Genomic DNA, 18,469 nt, shown 5'->3' with positions numbered 1-18,469 from the left:
AGCTAAGACTCATGTACATAAGCAATACTGGATAGAAAACTGGATACTAAGGCCTGGAGATGTCGCTCAGTGCTAGAGCACTTGCTAACATGCATGAGGCCCTGCATTTGATTCCCAACACCCAAAACCAGAAAAAAACCTTTTCACTGACTATAACAACACGATGAAAAAGAACTTTGTGTTCTGAGCTGTCACACTAGTGCCTATACCTGAAAAAACACTTGACACTGAACTATTAATTTTTTATTTTGACTCAATAAAAAATGGGGCATGCCTTTTTAAAAATGTCATAAATGTTTATCACTTTGTTTAACCAGTCTCATCTGTCTTTTTCACTACAGTTATGTTCTAAGGTTCAGAAAAATTTTTGAAAAATGAATTGTAGCTCAGTGACACCATGCCTGCCTGGCAAGTTCAAGGTCCAGAGTTCAATCCTGGTACTGGAAAAAAAAAGTATAGAGAACAATTTAAAACATGAATAGTAGATTTGTATGTTATGTGCTACTGGAGATTGAAACTAGGGGCTCATGCAGGCCAAGCAATGTTCTACCATTGAGTTACAAACCCAACGTGAACAGATTTTTAAACTGTTACAAAAAGGACAGCTAATTGTCTATGTGTGTGTGCGTGCATGCACACAAGCACACACAAGGAGAGATGCTAAGAGACTGAACTCAGGCCTTCTCACTCATCTACATCCATGGCCCTTATGTAATATCTATTTTGAGATAAAGTCTCACAAAGCTGGATGGGATGGGCTCAAACTTTCAGTCCTCCTGCCTCAGACACTTAGAGTGCTAGGGTAACAGGCCTGGGTCACCACACCTCGCAAGAAGGGGTAATTTAAAAAAATAATGTATAAATTATATGTTAATGTATAATTATGTATATACATATACATACATATATACATATGTATATATGCATAAAAAAGGTATATTAATGTATAATTATAAAAATATATAAAAGTATAAAATAATAAAATAATAAAATAAATAATAAAATTAATAAAATATAAGTTAATAATAAATAATAAAATTAGTTATGACCACACATAAAATACCTCAAAACCAAGAACTTTTCTGCACAATTATTTCCTGTTCTGGCAATCTAGGTCCAAATATCTCTTATCATGGACCAAAATAAAATCAAAATGGATTAAAGATCTAAAAAAATGTATGTGCTGGAATATAAAATAGGTAAGACTCTTGAAGACATAGGCAAGGATGTTTTGAACAGAGAACCCCAATTGTACAAAAAATAACATGAATCAATGAATGAGATTCTATTAAAAAGCTGCGCAGCAAAGGAAACAACCAACAGAGTGAAAAGACAACCTACAGAATGGAAAACAAATTTTGCCAGTGATTCTTCAGACAGAAGACTAATATCTAGAATATATAAAGAACTAAAAAAAACCCAAAAAAACCAAAATAAAATACCCAATCAGAAAATGAGCAATTGAAATAAACAGAAAAAAAGTACAAATGACCAGTAAGTACATGAAAAACTGTTCAGCATCTTTGGCTATTAGAGAAATGCAAATTACAGTAACACTGAGGTTCTATCTTCAGAAAGAATGGCTACCATCAAGAGGTCAAATAAATGTTAGTGAGGTTGTGAGAAAAAAAGGAATGCTTCTACATTTTTGGTGGATTTGTAATCTAGTACAACCACTATGGAAATCAGAAAGGAGATTTCATTAAAAATGAAAACAAGAAATTCCATTTGACCCATCTATTCCCCCTTCTAGGTAGTGTCCCAAAAGTTAAAGACATTGCAATGCAGTGATTCATGCATACCTGTGTTTATAGCAATTCAACTCATAATGGCTAAACCTTGGAAGTGGCCTTTATGTCCATGTGCAGATGAATGGATAAAAGAAATGCGATACAGTATTTATAAACAATGGAGTACTACCCTGCTATAAAGAACAATAAATTTGAGTCATCTGCAAGAAAATGGATACATCTTGAGACTGTAAAACTGAAGTAAATTAGACACACAAGCTTAAATAGCTCATGGTTTCTCTTATATTAGAAACCTCAAGCATAAAGAGTAACATAAAAGATAACAGGAAGCAGAGTGATAGATCTTTCCCAAATGGGAAGAGGAGTTAGAAGGATGGTGGGGGAAGTGGGGGGGGGGAAGAATTTTTAAAATTTAATTTTATTGGTACATTTTAGGTACACAACATACTGATATTCATCACTGGAAATTTGCACCTTTACATAATCTTTCTTGGTTCTTATTTTTAAACCCCATCTCCTGCCCTCCCTTCAACCCCTCCATCCCTCCCTATTTACAAAGACTCTGTTTCCATTTTCTCATATTAATTCCATTCCCTTTCCTTTCCCCTATCCCTCCCACTTCCCCTCCCCCTTTGCCCCTCTTCTTCCTATTTCACATTATCTATTACACCTTTTAGTCCTTATTTATACTTTCAGTTTCCCACACTAGAGAAACTATTTGGTATTTACAAATGTGTGTCCTATTTCACTTAAGAGTATCGCCTCAATGTGCACCCATTTAGCTATAAATATCTCTAATTTCTCATTTATGGCTGAGTAGTACTCCATTTTATTAAAAAAAAAAAAACCAACACATTTTCTTTATCCAGTCTCCAGTTGATGGGCATTTGGGCTGCTTCCAAGTTTTAGCTATTACAAACTGTGCTGCTTATGAACATGGGTGCACATATATTACTGTGGTATGACTTTTAATTTGGGGGGGAAATACTCAGCAGGGGAATAGCTGGGTCAAATGGGACTTCTAGTCCTAGGTCTTTGAGGTATCTCCATACTGATTTCCACAGTGGTTGCACCTGTCGACACTACTACCAGCAGTGGAGCAGGGTTCCTCTTTCCCCACAGCCCCACCAGCATTTGTTATTGGTTGATTTCATGATAGCAGCCATTCTTTCTGAAGTGAGGTGGAATCTCAGCATTGTTTTCATTTGCGTCTCTAGAATGACCAGTGATGTTGAACAGTTTTTCATATGTTTATTTGCTATTTGTACTTCTTTGAGAAATGTCCGTTTATTTCAGATGCCCATTTTTGGATTGGGTCTTTAAATTTGGGAGGTCTGATTTTTTTAAGTTGTTTATGTATTCTAGGTAGCAGACCTCTGTCTGAGGAACAGCAGGTGACAAATATTTCCCACATTGTGGGTTGTCTCTTCACACTGTTGGTGGTTTCTCTTGTTGTGCAAAAGCTTTTTAATAAGGAGAGATTCCACTTGTTGATTGTTTGTGCTAGTTCACAGGCAACTGAGGTTTTGTTCATAAAATCTTTTCCTACAAAAATGTCTTCAAGAGTTCTACCTAACTTTTGTTCCAGCCGGTTCAGTGTTTGTTTTAATATTTAGATCTTTAATCCATTTGGCTTTTAGGTTAGTGCATGGTGAGAGATATAGGTCTAGTTTTAATCTTTGGCAAGTTGAAACCCAATTTTTCCAGAACCATTTATTAAAGAGGCTATCTTTCCTCCAGGAAGGGTGTTTGGCTCCTTTGTCAAGATGAGGTGGCTGAGTGTGTATGGAGTTGTTTCTGCATCTTCTAATCTGTTCCACTGCTCCTCAGGTCTTTGCCAGTACCATGCTGTTTTTATCACAGTAGCTTTGTAGTATAGTATGACTTTTCATGTCCCTTATTATTTGTTTTATATAGTTAGGCACACTACTGTTTGGCGCATATATTTTTGTGACTGTTATCTTTTCCTCTTGGATTGTTCCCTTTACAAGGATGTAGTGTCCTTCTTTGTCTCTCTTAATCAGTGTTGGTTTGAAATCCACTTGATCAGCAAAGAGGATAGCTACGCCTGCTTTTTGGGGGGGGTTCCTGACACATGGAGTATTGTTTTCCACCCTTTAACTTTCAGTCTATGAGTTCCTTTTTGAATTAAATGTGTTTCTTGAGTGCAGCATATTGTTGGTCCTTGCTTCTTGACCCATTCTCCAGTCTATTTCTTTTGACTGGTGAATTGAGACCATTAACATTGATGGTTTTAACTGATATGTAGAGACTTATCCTTGTCATGACCTTTTCTTTTTGTTAGATTCTCCCCCTTTGCATTTAATTTCTTGTTGTGCCTGATAGATTCATTCTGCTGTGCTTCCTGGGGTTGTTATCCTCATTGTCTTTTCTTAGGATATCGTCCAAAATTTTTTGGAGTGCTGGTTTGGTATTTATGAAGTTCCTAAGGTGCTCTTTGTCATGAAAGTATCTTATTTCTCCATCCATTTTGAAAGATAGTTTTGCAGGGTACATGAATCTAGGTTGGAGGCTGTTTTCCTTTAGGGCTTGAAATAAGCTACTCTAAGCTCTTCATGCCTTGAGGGTTTGTGTTGAGAAGCCTGCTGTGATTCTGGTGGGCCTTCTTTTGTATGTGATTTGTTTCTTTTCTCTCACTGCTTGTAGAATTTTGTTCTTCTGTTGGGTTTCTGGAATCTTAACTATTATATACCTATGTGTAGATTTTTTTTTTTATCAAGGCTAGTTGGAGTCCTATATGCCTCACTTATCTGTATGTCAAGTTCTTTTCCCCTGCTTGGGAAGTTTTCTGCCATCACTTCTATGAAGTTTTTTAATTTTGTCTGCACTCTCTCCTCTTTCTTCCTTGACTTCAATAACTCTGATGTTATTCTTTACATCATCTAGGAGCTGCTGAATTGATTTCTTGTGGTCCCTTACAATTTTAAAGAAATTTTTCTTTTCCTGCTCACTAATTGCAATCTTATCTTCTATAGCTGAAATTCTGTTCTCACATTGGCTCATTCTGCTGCGTAGACTTTCAATGGAGTTTTTAATCTCCTGGAAATTTGTTTGCATCTTTATAAATTCCATTTATTTCCTGTATTGGGATTCCATCATGTTCCTCAGCTCCTCTATTCTTTTATATGTGTCCTTTCTAGATTTATTAGTCATGTCTTGCACTATGGGCACAATCTCTGCTGTTATGTGAGAAATTATTTGTGATTTTATTATTTCCAGATCCTCTTTTGTTGCCAGTTCAGGGAGTCCAGGTGGTTGAATATCAGATTGTTCCATCTCATTTCCCTTTGGGGTTGCTGTAGGTGATCTGGAAGTCTGGTTTTGAGGCTTGTTTAAGGGTCTTCTCATTTCGACAAATGGTGGGTGCTGCTGGCACCCACACGGCTCACCTCCCCTGTGTTGGGAGCAGTGCTGTGGCAGTCTGGAAGCCTCCTCCTCTGTGCTGGGAGCAGTGCTACATCAGCCCGGAAGCCTCTTCCTCTTCACTGGGAGCAGTGGTACAGTGGCCCGGAAGCCTCCTCCTCTGCCAAGAATATGTGTTATGTACATGTACAAACTCTCCACAATGAATTGTAATCATTATGTACTGCAAATGTACTAATAAAACTTTGAAAAAGGCAAAAAAATATTTTGTACTTTATAAAAGAGTAAATAAAATGTAATTGTGAAGTAATAAATTTTAATTTTTAGTAGCATATCAAGAGAGTGGGACTCCATTCTTAAAAATGAATAGAGTACTATTATACATGAAGTGATCAGCTTTCAACTTAGTCTCAGAATAACTCATTTGTAGTCATTTGTTGATTTAGGGAACATTCAATTAAGGCATCCTTGCCTTGCAAATAGACTACAATAAATACTGATAGAAAAAAATTAAACTCCTAGTATTATGTAGAAGTACAGTCTGAAATTCAAATAAATGCTGAATGATATATTTTCAACCATGAGTTATTGTTATAATAAATCAACAGTCTTGTAATGAAAGAATTGTAAAATACAAAGTACCTGGCTTGGGATCTGACACAGAGCACAGTTTATTCTGTGAAAAACAGGCTTACTTTATCTGTCCATTTCCTAGAGCATCTCCTCTACTGACAAGGAAGTGATCCACTAGGAAAGCATCACTAGATATCATTGATCTGTTACATTTAAAATAAGAAATCTTACCTATTTCAACCTCTCTTAATTCTGGCCTTAATGGTTTAACTGAACAAACTGCTAAGAAACAGTCTCTCTAAAGTATTCAATCCTGACTCTTCAGAAGTAAATAAGTGATCTAAAACTCATAATTCCAAATCTATGTAATGCCTACCAGCTATTTTATAAATGGCCCTCACAGATGCAAATGAAGATAGGTAATAGCATTTACATAACACCTAATTGGTTTTAAATATCTTTCACTTACACTACTTCACTTTATTCCACAATTACAGTACTCTGGGAGATATGTAATATTATTAGCCTATTTTATAAATAGAAAAATTGAGACTTAGTATGACTTACACTTAGTGTAACTGGGCCTGGGATAGATGGGTGTGTTGATTGGGCTCTCATTCTTAGTATAGGTGGTTTTCAATTATTATGCCTTTAGCTGGATGAGTAAGTTTAAGGCAAAGAAGAGCAGGGAATCAAATTTTTCTGTCTACAAGGTACAAAAGTGGACCTTATTCTGATCATTTCATGACTACTCAATTGTTTCAGAAAAGGAATAAAAGGAGTTCTTAAGCTCCTCTGATTTTTAACAGAGTAAGAATATATTTCTCCTGCTTTTAATTTTACTAATATACTACCTATAATCTAAATATATCATCCCTATAAAGGTGAATATAGTTTTTAGATGCCTGATCTCAATCTCATTTGAATTTTATGTATTCTATACATCTTACAGGTAAACAAATACCAGTTCTTCATGCATAGAAAGCAGATACTGGGCCAATAACATGTATGTTTTGCCAGATGTGTCCTATGAGGAAACAAACAGGAGATCTTTAATAGTTTGTAAAAGAAGAAGAAATCCAGCAATGCTTCAATATTTAATGAACAAGTATGTTCTCTATGCTACATGGCAACAAAGGTGTTAAAAACATACTTAATATTTGTAGTATGTCTAATTTATAAATACCACTGGACTCATAGACTTAATGCCTCACCCTTTACAGGATGGGAGAATCTGGTAGGAATCATTTTTTCATTTGAAACTCATCTCTAAAACGATCTAGCAAGACACAGTGGCACACACCTGTAATCCCAACTACTTGGGAGACTGAGGCAAGAGGATTACAAGTTTGAGGCTAGCCTAAGCAACTCAGTGAAACACTAGCATCCGCTGCAAAAAAAAAAGAATGGTGGTATACCTCAGTGCTCCCTGGGTTCAATCCCCCAAACCACCAAGGGAGGAAAAAAGATCTAAATCATAATACTTTTGGTGATAATATGGTAAGTACATCAATACTGAAAGCAAAGGCTCAAAACTCAAAACCTTCTATTAAAAGAAGCAAAGTTAAGGATTCTAACATGGCCAATTAGAGAAGGAAGTGCATCAGAGAAGGTCAAAGGACAAGCTTCAAATAATGCACATATTCTGAAATAGGAGGCCAACACACCCAAATAAGGAAAATTAACCTGAAAGATAAATTCTCTAAATTGAACCAAGTATCTGGATTATTGAAAAAAGGAAGTGGGGCTGCCACTGGTCCACAGTTCTCCCCACATCCTTTTCCCAGCAAACATGCCATTTTGGGAACAAGTCTAAAAGCTTGAGGGAAGCACACAGCCCTGCAGAGGCAAGACTCGTTGTACAGTCTCCCTACATACTTTCTCACCTGAAAGATGAAACCCAGCATGAGAGTTAACTGAATTTAGGACCCCAGGGAAGCCAAGGACAGAACCCAAAGAAAGGGAGTGTCAGCAACACAAAAACTGGTAATCTCTCTCCACTATCATCCTCCCAAATCCTGGAGAACACTGTGTCCCTGCAGTATCTTGCCCACTGCCCAACAGTGACAAAGGAAGCCACCTGCCCTAGGCAAAGAAAAGGCGAATGCTGCAAACCAGGGGTAGCACAGCTTGCTAGCAGAGAGCCATAGATCATATCCCTAAAGACATGAGAGATGAGGAGATGGGGAGAGACTCAAAAGAACTGAACCAGACCGAACACTTTTCTATGTTTTCCCAAACACCAGAAAGATCTGACACAGTATAAAACGCTGCCCACTGCCCACTGTCCTGCAGGGGCCAAGGGAGGTTCTCTGCCAAGTCCAGAGACTGTGCCAAGTTCCATGGGTTGGAAAGCACAGCCCTTGAGACACAGCCCAGGGACAGATAAAGGTCTGAAGGCAAAGGAACAGAAAAAGAGGTGCCGGTAATATATTGGGCAGAAGGCCCACGGAGGGACAGTATGGAAAAGACCATTGGATTTGCCATGCAGTGAGGGCAGCAGGAGTGGCAGGTCCCTGCCAGAAGGTGACAAAGAACTGAGTATTGGGCAAACTACACCACATCCTTCTCTTCCCAAGTTAATTGAAGTCGGATCTTGGGACACAGAAAAGTTCAGCAGTTCATGATACCCAAAGCAAGGCTTGCAACCAGAAGGCAGGTTCAGAGAGACTGACAGCCCTCACCATTTCCACGCAAGCACTTAAGCAGCATACAGAGGAAAAACTGACTTGAGTGCCTGCAATTAGACTATGGCTACTGTTTGAAGGAACTATGTAGACATTCTGGCTCTCTGAAAAAGTGGCTGAGAGGGTTTTTTAATTTGTTTCCTTGCTTGTTTGTTCTGGATTGTCTTTGGTTTTTATTTTTTCCCTTTGGTTTTTGCTTCTATTAATATATTTTAAAATTTTACTCTATTAAGTTTTTTTCCCTTTAATATACTCTCTCTCTCTCAGTCTTCTCTTTTCTCTTTTTAACTTTCTTTCCTCCCTATTCTATTTTCTCTCTCTCATTTTCCCTCTGCCTTTGTCTTCTTTTTGTCAGCTTTCATGAGACATATATATGGAGGTCCCTGTGTATGTATGGAGAGAATAAGAATTAATTGGTGCTTTAACTTGAATGATACCATTCATGGCCATGTAGCCCTTAACAGAACTGTGCTTAGGGGATCCAACAAAACTAGCTACAAATATATTAACAGGGTCTGACAACCTGACATCTTCCCTCAATTTCTAATTACACTTCCCTCTCTCTCATCCCTCCTCCCACCCTCACAAATATTCTCTCAACTCCCTCAACACTAGCCCTTTACTCTGGCTATCAATTAGCTCCAACAGAGTACAATCTTTTTTTTTAACCTACTAACATTAATCTTCCCTTCTTAATGACTTACCCCTTTTTCTTTCCTTCCCATCTCCTTCCACATCCCAGAGGCACTGACGAAAGGACAAGGTTGTCAAGACAAATTTTAATGTTCATGATTGATAATATGGTTGGATCTGTGGATGCTGTTATAACCAGTAGGAGTTCTCTCCTTACAACACAATGACTAGGTCCAACTCAATTGAACTTAACAGGTTGAAGTGGTAGACAATACCTCTTGACAAATAAAGCCTAGATCACATTACTGGAAAACAAAACTTAACTGAAGAGATCTTTATACCAACAACAAAGTCTCTTATTTGACCTTAACCCTCAGAACCCCCCCAAACAAAACAAAACAAAAACAAACACATGTTAAAAACAAGGCAACAAAATGCTTCCAAAGAATCCCAGCTCTCTGAAAGCAGATCCAAGGAGGACTGGTGGAGAAATCAAACACCAGATAGCAACTGTAAAAAATGACCGAAGAGTAAGCAAAGAAACTGTGAACTCAAAGATAATATAACCAAACAGAAAGTTGAATTAACAAACAAACTGATGAATGTGATTGAAGAGTCAAACAGAAAATCAGAAGAGCTATCCAAAACCATTCAAAATATGAATTATAAATTTATCAAAAAAAGAAGAGTTCATGAAAAGTTACCAAATAAAAATCCCTGAGATAAAGAATTCTACTGAATATATAAACAACAGAAGTAACCAACGGAGAGTATCAGACCCCAAGGACAGATCAGAAACACAAGACCATATATACTCAGAGATACTTTAAAACAAACAAGATAGCAAGGAAAATTGCTCCAACAGCTATTAGATGATGCCAAAAGACTACGACTAATTGCAGTCAGAGACAAATTAGAGGGCAGCATGTATGGAATAAAAAAATCTGCTTAGAGAAATCATAGAAAACTTTCCAAGTATGGGAGAAGAACTCAACATACAATAAGTGAGGCATATAGAATTCCAAATAATTCTGATGAGAGAGGAAGCTCCCCACAGCATATGATAGCCAAAGTCCCAAAAATTCAACAAAGAACAAAATCTTAAAAGCTATCAGAGAAAAGCAAAAAATCATTTATAAACCCATTAGGATTATAGCAGACTTTTCAACACAAATTTTAAAGGTAGGTACTTATGTGCAATATACCATATAGGTAAATTACATTTACCAAACAGTACCACATATTTTTCATTGAGATGGAGATAATAAATGAGAAGGACTGAAAGGATACAGATCAAATGTTGCCAAAGGGTTGAGAAAAAAGGGAATGGGATGAGAAATGGGGTGTGAAGGTGTACTTCAGCTTCATTTAGTATACCATTTTAAATGTCATTTTAAAAATATGATAAACATTTTTCAAGTGAAAATGAAAACTGTTAATGATCAATTCTGGGAAGCAAAATATTTTATTCTCTGCATATCTTAAAAATACAAATTTTGTCTTAAAATAGACAAAAAGAAAATTAAAAGTATATGGCAGGAGAGAGGGAGGAATAAGAAGCAAATGCCTAATGAATATGGGATTTTCGTTAGGGTAGATAAAATATTTTGGACATAGATGGTAGTTGCACTATACTTTGAATGCATTAAGTGCCACTGAACTGTTCATATTAAAATGGTTTATTTCATATTATGTAAGTTTCACTTAAAATTTTTTAAAAGGTACATTTTTAGAATGATTTCAGAAACAAAAATTCCTTTTAAGCAGATAGTTTATGTTCTTGGTGAGAGTATAGAGATTAATTTTCAGGGAAACCTAGCTTCCAACAGATCATTCAAAAGCTTGACTTGCCCTATATAAGTTAAGTGACAATGAAGGTCTCTAAGGTAATACTGATCCCCTAATAGCTGTGTTAACAAAGAAAATAATAGCAATGAGGTTGCTTGGATGCTTCAGAACCACTGGTCTGAAAATAGTCAACCAATACACCTAGATTCAGTTATGGGAATTAAAATAAGGGTATGAGTTAGGATGTGCCTTAAAGATACTTTTTTTTTTAATAGTCTCTTCAGGGCACAGTGTACATCTGTAGAGTCCCTAAATTCTTAATATGCTATTATCTTTTCAGAAGGCAGGTACCATATGTATGTCCTATTTGTATCACTTGACATCAAGCAGAAAAGTAATGCAGTGTGGTGTTCTTATTAAAAATATCTGATTGTGGGCCGCAGATTTAACTCAGTGGTTTCACCGCCTGCTGCACAAGCGCAAGGACCTAAGTTTGATCCCCAGTACCAAAAAAAAAAAAAAAATCTGACTGTATGTTGGTGTGATGCTCTTAATGTTGATTTTCTTAGGAAGAGTTATGATTTTATAAACATTCCCTTATTTTGGATTTGTGCCAAAGTATTTAGGGTTCAAACCTCTTGGTGATTGTGGTCTACTTTTTTGGATGGTTGAAAACAGGAATGTGTGTGGAAGGGCGTGAAGAGAGAAAAGAGTGATAAGGAGAATGTAATAAGATTTTTTTGGGGGGGTGTACCAGGGATTGAACTCAGGTCCTTGCTCTTGAGAGGCAGGCATGGTGCCACTGAGCTAAGTCCCCAGCCCTGTAGTAAGATCTTAACAGTTAGTAAACCTACATGAGAGGTCCTCATTGTTGTTCTGCCTTTAACTCTTTTGTGGCTCTGAATTTGATTTGATTGGATTAAACCCAAGACATCGCACTCTCACTGAACTACCTCCTTGAAATTTTTGAAAACAAATAATTCTTTAAAAATAAAAAGCATAATCAGGTAATAATGCAGACTAAAGATTTCATATAGTTTTTCTGTTTTTAATTAACTCAGTGTATTGTTGTTTGTTTTTATGGCAGGGCCAAATTCTGATCCCGGAAATACATTTCTCTAAAATTCATTTCTATAATTATAAATTTTAAGCTTGAAATTCCTTTAACATTTAAGAAAATACAATTTATTCTTTAAAATAAATTAAAGAGACATAGCCAGGGGTGGTGGCTCTTGCCTGTAATTCCAGCCAATTGGGAGGCTGAGGCAGGAGGATCACAAGTTCAAGGCCAGTCCAGGCAACTTAACTTAGTAAGACACTGTCTCAAAATAAAAATATTTTTTAAAAGGGCTGAGGGGAAGAGTGCTTGTCTAGCACTCATGAGGTCCTAGGTTCCATCCCCAGTACTAAAAGCAACCAGTTGGGTAAGGAAGTGATCTTTTATAAACCACTTTAACCCAGACAGACAGACAGACAGACAAGACAATCATCTCCACAAGCAGAAAAAAAAGTAAAAGCCTGGTTTTACAGTTTTAGTCCCCAATTGTGATTACAGTAGAAAAGAACAGCATAAAGAATAAATATCAATAATTAAAATAATTCAATATAAGAGTATGTGGTAAAAATATATTAAAAATCATACCCATTTTGAGGTCCTCCATCATTTATCACATTTAAGTGACATAATTGCTTTTTCAAGTGAAGTTTGTAACTCGCATTAATTCTTAAAAATAACGTCTGAAAAAGAAATAAAACTTAGGTTTCTTAAATATCTCCTGAAACAGAAAATGTAAGTATCTGAGTTAGCAATATTATCTGGAGAATGTATTTTTAAAAACAAAACTATTTGACATATACTTTTGAAATGTTTCTCTGAAAGTATTTAATTGAAATTTCATTATGGTTTATCCCCTTAGTTGGACAAAAGCTCTTTTTTCCCTTTCTCAAAAGTATTTTGTTTTTAGCAATAAGACTACCTTTCTGTAGAATGGTAGAATTCTTGTATGCTATATAAGTGGTGTCAACTATGACAGGTAAAAAGAACAAAAAGTAGTGAAAAATTCCATAATATATTAACTAGGAACTTGATAGAGGAAAAAAAGACATTGACAAAAGCAAAGATAACTTTATATTTAATTCATTTCAAAGTAAAGTATTTTATTACTCTTGTATGCAGATCTTTAATGCAGTAGCCTAGTAATTCTTTGGGAAATAGCAGATCTAAAATCATATACAATTATATATTTTCTATGGGAAAGATGTATATATAGAATCACTTATGGAAGTTTTGAGCAATTCTGGTATTCAAGTAGCAATAACAACATAAAACATACAACATTTTTGTTTGTTTTTTGTTGTTCTTTTGTTCTTTGAGTCGCACTGTGTAGTCCAAGCCATCCTTGAACTCGCTATGTAGCCAGGCTAGCCTTGAACTCCTGCCTCAGCCTCCCAAGTGCTGAGATTACAGGCATGCACCTCCATGCCCAGTAAAACCTATAATTTTTGCCCACTTTTGACAAGAGTACCTTTAAATTATGATACAGCTAAAAACATCTATATGCCCAGCTCCCTGACCTGGCTGTCTTACTCTCAAGTTAGAACTTAGCAAATACAAAAGGTCAGAATGTCAGTGGGAGGGATTTTGCATGTAGAATGAAATTGATGGGCTGGTTAGGAAGAAATTAGGAGAAAATCCAAAAGACCCTACTGGGTAATTCACATCTAATGGTTCCCCTTCAGTCCTCAGTGAGCCCCAAAGGAGCTGGAAGAGATTTAATCATGAAGTTGGTATAATTAATAAAAACCTAAAAAGTATGAAGAAAAATGGTAATTAGCTGATATAGGATGGAAGTCTGAGGTGTATGAGAAAGAAGACCATTAGAAGCAAGAGTAGGCAAGAGACACAGAAAGGTATCACCTACTCCTAAAAACCACTTCCATGTACAATTAGATACAAACCAAAAGTAAACTTGTTTGAATAGCAAAAATTCCAGTGAAAGTTAAATTAATTTATACATTATACAACAATTAGGCTCATATTATAACACTGTCATTCCACAACCAGGCTTGAATGAGATCACCTGATGTAAAAGTATTAAGTTAGAGTGAGTAAAGACCAGGGAAAAAGATGACAGAGTGGTAAGCAGCAGAGAAAGAGCCTCTCCAAGATTTGGTGTCCTGACACTGGAGCATAGCAGCATGAGGGGGAGAAGGAGGGAAGTGGGTCCCCAAGACCCAGGAAGGATCTGAGGTGAGAGCTGAATGAAGTCCACAGAGAGAGTGAAGAGAGACTTCAAGAAAGAGAAGGGAGGTAGCAAGCAGCACTTTCTCCCAGGGCCTGGGCTCAAAGCATGGGAACAGCAAGTCAAACCTGCAGATGCACAGTGACTACTGGTGACCCCAGAGGCCTCCATGGAGAAATGCACCAGTGGAACAGAGCAGAGGATGCAGTAGACTGCAGTGGCTGATAAGTTATTCAGGTTCAGAAGTCATCCAGGAGGGGGTGACTGGCATGTAGCCATCTTGAGGAGGGGCCAACTAAGCTTGAAACTCAGAACAGCTATGGGCTGACTCCTAGTGGTTCCTGGTGTCTCAGTGAGGGTGCTGAGTTCAAGTCAGCAGGAGGTCAGAGAGCAGAGTTCAAGTTGGTAGGGAGCTGAGTTCAACCTGGCAGGCCATATGGAATGTTGCAGGCTCAAACAAATTTGGTTCCAGCCTCACAGCCAGAAACCAATCTGAACTTCAGTGGAACTAAGGGAGCAGGCTGGCTGGGATTATTCACCTACACCACCAGAAAGCTGGGATTAATCAATTTGGATCTGGACTCTGCCTATATGGTCTACCACTGACATCAGAGACACACCTTGAATTGGACTTTTTTTCCCCTCTTTTCTGGTTTTCGTTCTTGTTTTGTTTTTTCTTGATTGTTTGAACACATTTTCTAGTTTGTTGCTGTTGTTGTTTTTTCTATTCTTATTATTTCTTCCTTTCTCTTTCCCTGTCTTCTTAATCAGTTTCTGAAAGTTTATGTGATCTTCCTTTGTCATACAGCCTTGCTTCTAATCTCTTCCCTCTTTTTCTATTTCTCCCCCAACTCCTTATAAATCTTCTCCCCTAAGGGTAAAATTGCCATATTAAGAGTTTTTTTATTACATATTATTTTCTGGTTCATTTTAAATTTTGTTATATAACCACAAATCTAGTTCATGTGGTTAAAGGTGGTAAATTAATACTTACCACAGTTTGTCATTTTCTGTGTTTGATATTACTGTTATTACTGCTTGTACTACTTTAGCCAAGGTGACATAATTGCGCTAATGAGTTGTTCTTCCATACATAAGGGTCTTAAAAAACAACTATAGACCAATGCCAAAGAACTGGTGGCTGAGCCAAGTAGACAGAAACTTCTCATCACCAACAAATTGAGGAGGTAGGATCTTACAACAGACTCAAAACCCAAAAGCCAGCTACACCTGGAAGATGCCTCTGAGAAGTAGTCATTTCTAAGGGTTCTGAATACTGGCAATAAAGCTACTTGCCATAAGCAATTCACAAGCATCAACCCAGGAATTAAACTTTTAAAAAATATAAAATTAGAAGACACTTAAACAAGATGCAGCACCCTCCTCCACCCCCAACTTTCAGGTCACCAAAGGCAAACCCACAGGGCAATGAGGTGGAACAATCCAAGAGCCATTCACCTGGACCCTCTGAAATCATAACAGTAGAAGTAACAAAGCAGAAGAATGAGGCTCTAGAAAAAAAATCAAAGCAGAAATTTCTCATATAACTACAGCAGTGGTGACCAGAATAAAAGACATGCTTAGTGACTCTAGAGCAGATAGAGATTTTAAAAAATTGAAGAGCTCAGGAAAATGATGGAAACCATGAATGCCAGCAGAGGAAAGAAATGGAATCCATGAAACAAATTCAAACAGATATCCAGGAGATTAAAAACTCCATTGAAAGTATATGCAGCAGAATGAGCCAATGTGAGGACAGAATATCAAATTCAGAAGACAGGATTGCAATTAGCAATTATGAAAAAAAAATTTCTTAAAAATATCAAGGGACCATAAGAAATCAATCCAGCAGCTGCTAGATGATGCAAAGAATAACATAAGATTGATCGGAGTCGATGAAAAAGTAGGATAATGCAAATGACTTGAAAAACCTGTTCACAGAAGTAATGGCAGAAAACTTCCCAAACAGGGAAAAAGAATTTGACATACAGATAAGCGAGGCACACAGGACTCCAATGAGCCATGATCAAAAACACATTTAATTAAAAAAGAAATTCATAGACTGAAAGTCAAAGGATGGAAAATAATACTCCAAGTGACAGGAACCTGGAAAAAAGCAGGGGTAACTATTCTGTTTGCAGACAAAGTGGACTTCAAGCCAAGACTGATTAAGAGAGACAAAGAAGGTCACTACATCCTTGTAAAGGGAACAATCCAAGAGGAAGAGCTAGCAATCAGAAATATATATGCACCAAATTCTAGGGCACCCAACTATATAAAATAAATATTAATGGACATGAAAAATCAAATGAGCACTAATACATTTGTAATGGGAGACCTCAATACCCTACTGTAACAAATAGATCAACTAGACAAAAAAAAAAATCAACAATGAAATATTAGAACTGAACCAAATTTTTGAACAAATGAACTTAATAGATGTCTACCGAATGTTCCACCCCATATCAGAATACACATTCTTCACAGCTGTACATGAGACATTCTCCAAAAGAGACCACATACTAGCTCATAGAACATGCTTAAATAAATGCAAAGGAACAGAAATCACCCCATGCTTATTATCAGACCATAGTGCAATGAAATTGGAAATCAATGGTAAAAGAAACCATACGAACTTCATAAACACATGGAAATTAAATAACACCCTCCTGAACAACAAATGGGCCACAGATGAAACTAAAGAAGAGATTAGACAGTTTCTACAATTAAACAACAATGCTAATACAACATGCCAGAACTTATGAGACACAATGAAAGCAGTCCTAGGAGGGAAATTTATAGCAGTGAATAACCATATCAGGAAAACAGAGCAGGCTTAAATAAACAACCTAATACTGAACCTTAATCTTCTAGAAAAAGAAGAGCAAGTTAAGCCCAAACGTCAATACAAGGGAAAAAATTATAAAAATCAGAGCAATGGAGGAAAAAAAAGAATAAATGAATCCAAGATTTCGTTCTTTGAAAGATTAAATAAAATTGATAAACCCTTAGCCAACCTTATCAAAAACAGAAAGGCTAGGTGTGGTGACACACACCTGTAATTCCAGCACTCAGGCAACTGAGGCAAGAGGATCCATGCAAGTTCAAGGCCAGCTTAGGCTACAGAGAGTTCAAGGCCAGTATGAACTACATAGGGAGGCCCTGTTTCAAACCCCCAACCAAAAGGAAAGAAAAGACTCAAATCCATGCAATTAGGAATGAAAAGGGTGAAATCACAACAGATCCTGCAGAAATCCAGAAAATCATCAATACTTACTTCGAGAACCTGTATTCTAATAAGATGGAAAACACAGAACAAACGGAAAGATTCCAAGATACATATGAAGAAACCATTATCAGCCAATGAAATTGAAGACATAATTAAAAACCTACCTACAAAGAAAAGGTCAGGCCCTGATGGATTCACTGCTAAATTCTCCAAGAAATTCAGAGAAGATCTAATGCTGCTACTTCTCAAACACTTTAATGAAATTGAAAGAGAAATAATAGTCCCAAATTCATTCCTGGAAGCAAGCATTAACTTGATACCAAAACTAGAAAAGGATCCAACCAAGAAACAGAACTATAGACCAATCTCCCTAATGAACACAGATGCAAAAATCTTCAATAAGATACTGGCAAACAGAATGCAGCAAATCATCAAGAAGGTTATACACCATGACCAAGACGGGATTCATCTCAGGGATTCAAGGATGGTTCATCAACATACCCAAATCAATAAATGTAATACACTATATTAGCAGAGCCAAGGACAAAAACCATATGATCTTCTCAACAGATGCAGAAAAAGCATTTGACAAGGTCCAACACCCATTCATGATTAAAACCCGACAGAAAATTGGAATAGATGGTCTTTATCTCAATCTGATAAAAACCATCTATGACAAACCAACAGCCAATATCATACTAAGTGGACAAAAACTGAAAACCTTCACACTAAAATTAGGAACAAGACAAGGATGTCCACTGTCAACACTCTTATTCAATATAGTTCTGGAAACACTAGACAGAGCAATTAGACAAGAGAAAGAAATAAAAGGAATAAGGATAGAAAAGGAAGAAGTTAAATTATCATTATTTGTGGATACTCTACATCACAAACCCCAAAAGCTCCACCAAATGACTTCTAGATTTAATAACCAAATTCAGTAGTATAGCCGGATACAAAATCAATACTCAATATTCAATAACCTTCCTGTACATGAATAACAAACTCACTGAGAGAGAAATTAGGGGAAAAAACACCATCCAAATAAATGAAATGCCTAGGAATCAATCTAACCAGGGAAGTAAAAGACCTCTACAATGAAAACTATAGTACTCCAAAAAAGGAGATCGAAGAGGATATCAGATAATGGAAAGACATCCCTTGTTCTTGGGCAGGAAAAAC

The 18,469-nt window shown here is 36.8% G+C and overlaps 1 protein-coding gene across 13 annotated transcripts in view; it reads right to left on the bottom strand.

Moving 5' to 3' along the window:
- The window catches only part of Vps54 (VPS54 subunit of GARP complex), a 203,874-nt gene that overhangs the window by 50,063 nt on the left and 135,342 nt on the right, over positions 1–18,469 (bottom strand). For 11 of the 13 annotated variants that reach the window (XR_015453079.1, XM_087216325.1, XM_087216324.1 and 8 more), the window contains one exon: positions 12,459–12,553. The exons of 1 other annotated variant lie outside the window; for it this stretch is intronic. Coding sequence is in view for 11 of the 12 variants with exons in the window: in XM_087216325.1 (XP_087072451.1) it covers positions 12,459–12,553 (95 nt within the window). In the remaining variant the exon portion in view is untranslated. Of the gene's footprint in view, positions 1–2,586; positions 6,736–12,458; positions 12,554–18,469 lie in introns of those variants that run through there. One more of the 13 variants, XM_087216327.1, reaches the window with a different exon arrangement.

Source organism: Heterocephalus glaber, unplaced genomic scaffold (genome assembly GCF_053883595.1).
Source record: "Heterocephalus glaber isolate CG9 unplaced genomic scaffold, H.glaber_assembly_v1.0 deba00001457, whole genome shotgun sequence".
NCBI lineage: Eukaryota > Metazoa > Chordata > Mammalia > Rodentia > Bathyergidae > Heterocephalus > Heterocephalus glaber.
Note: the sequence above shows the minus strand (reverse complement) of the source record. Positions and strands in the feature narration are given on the sequence as shown.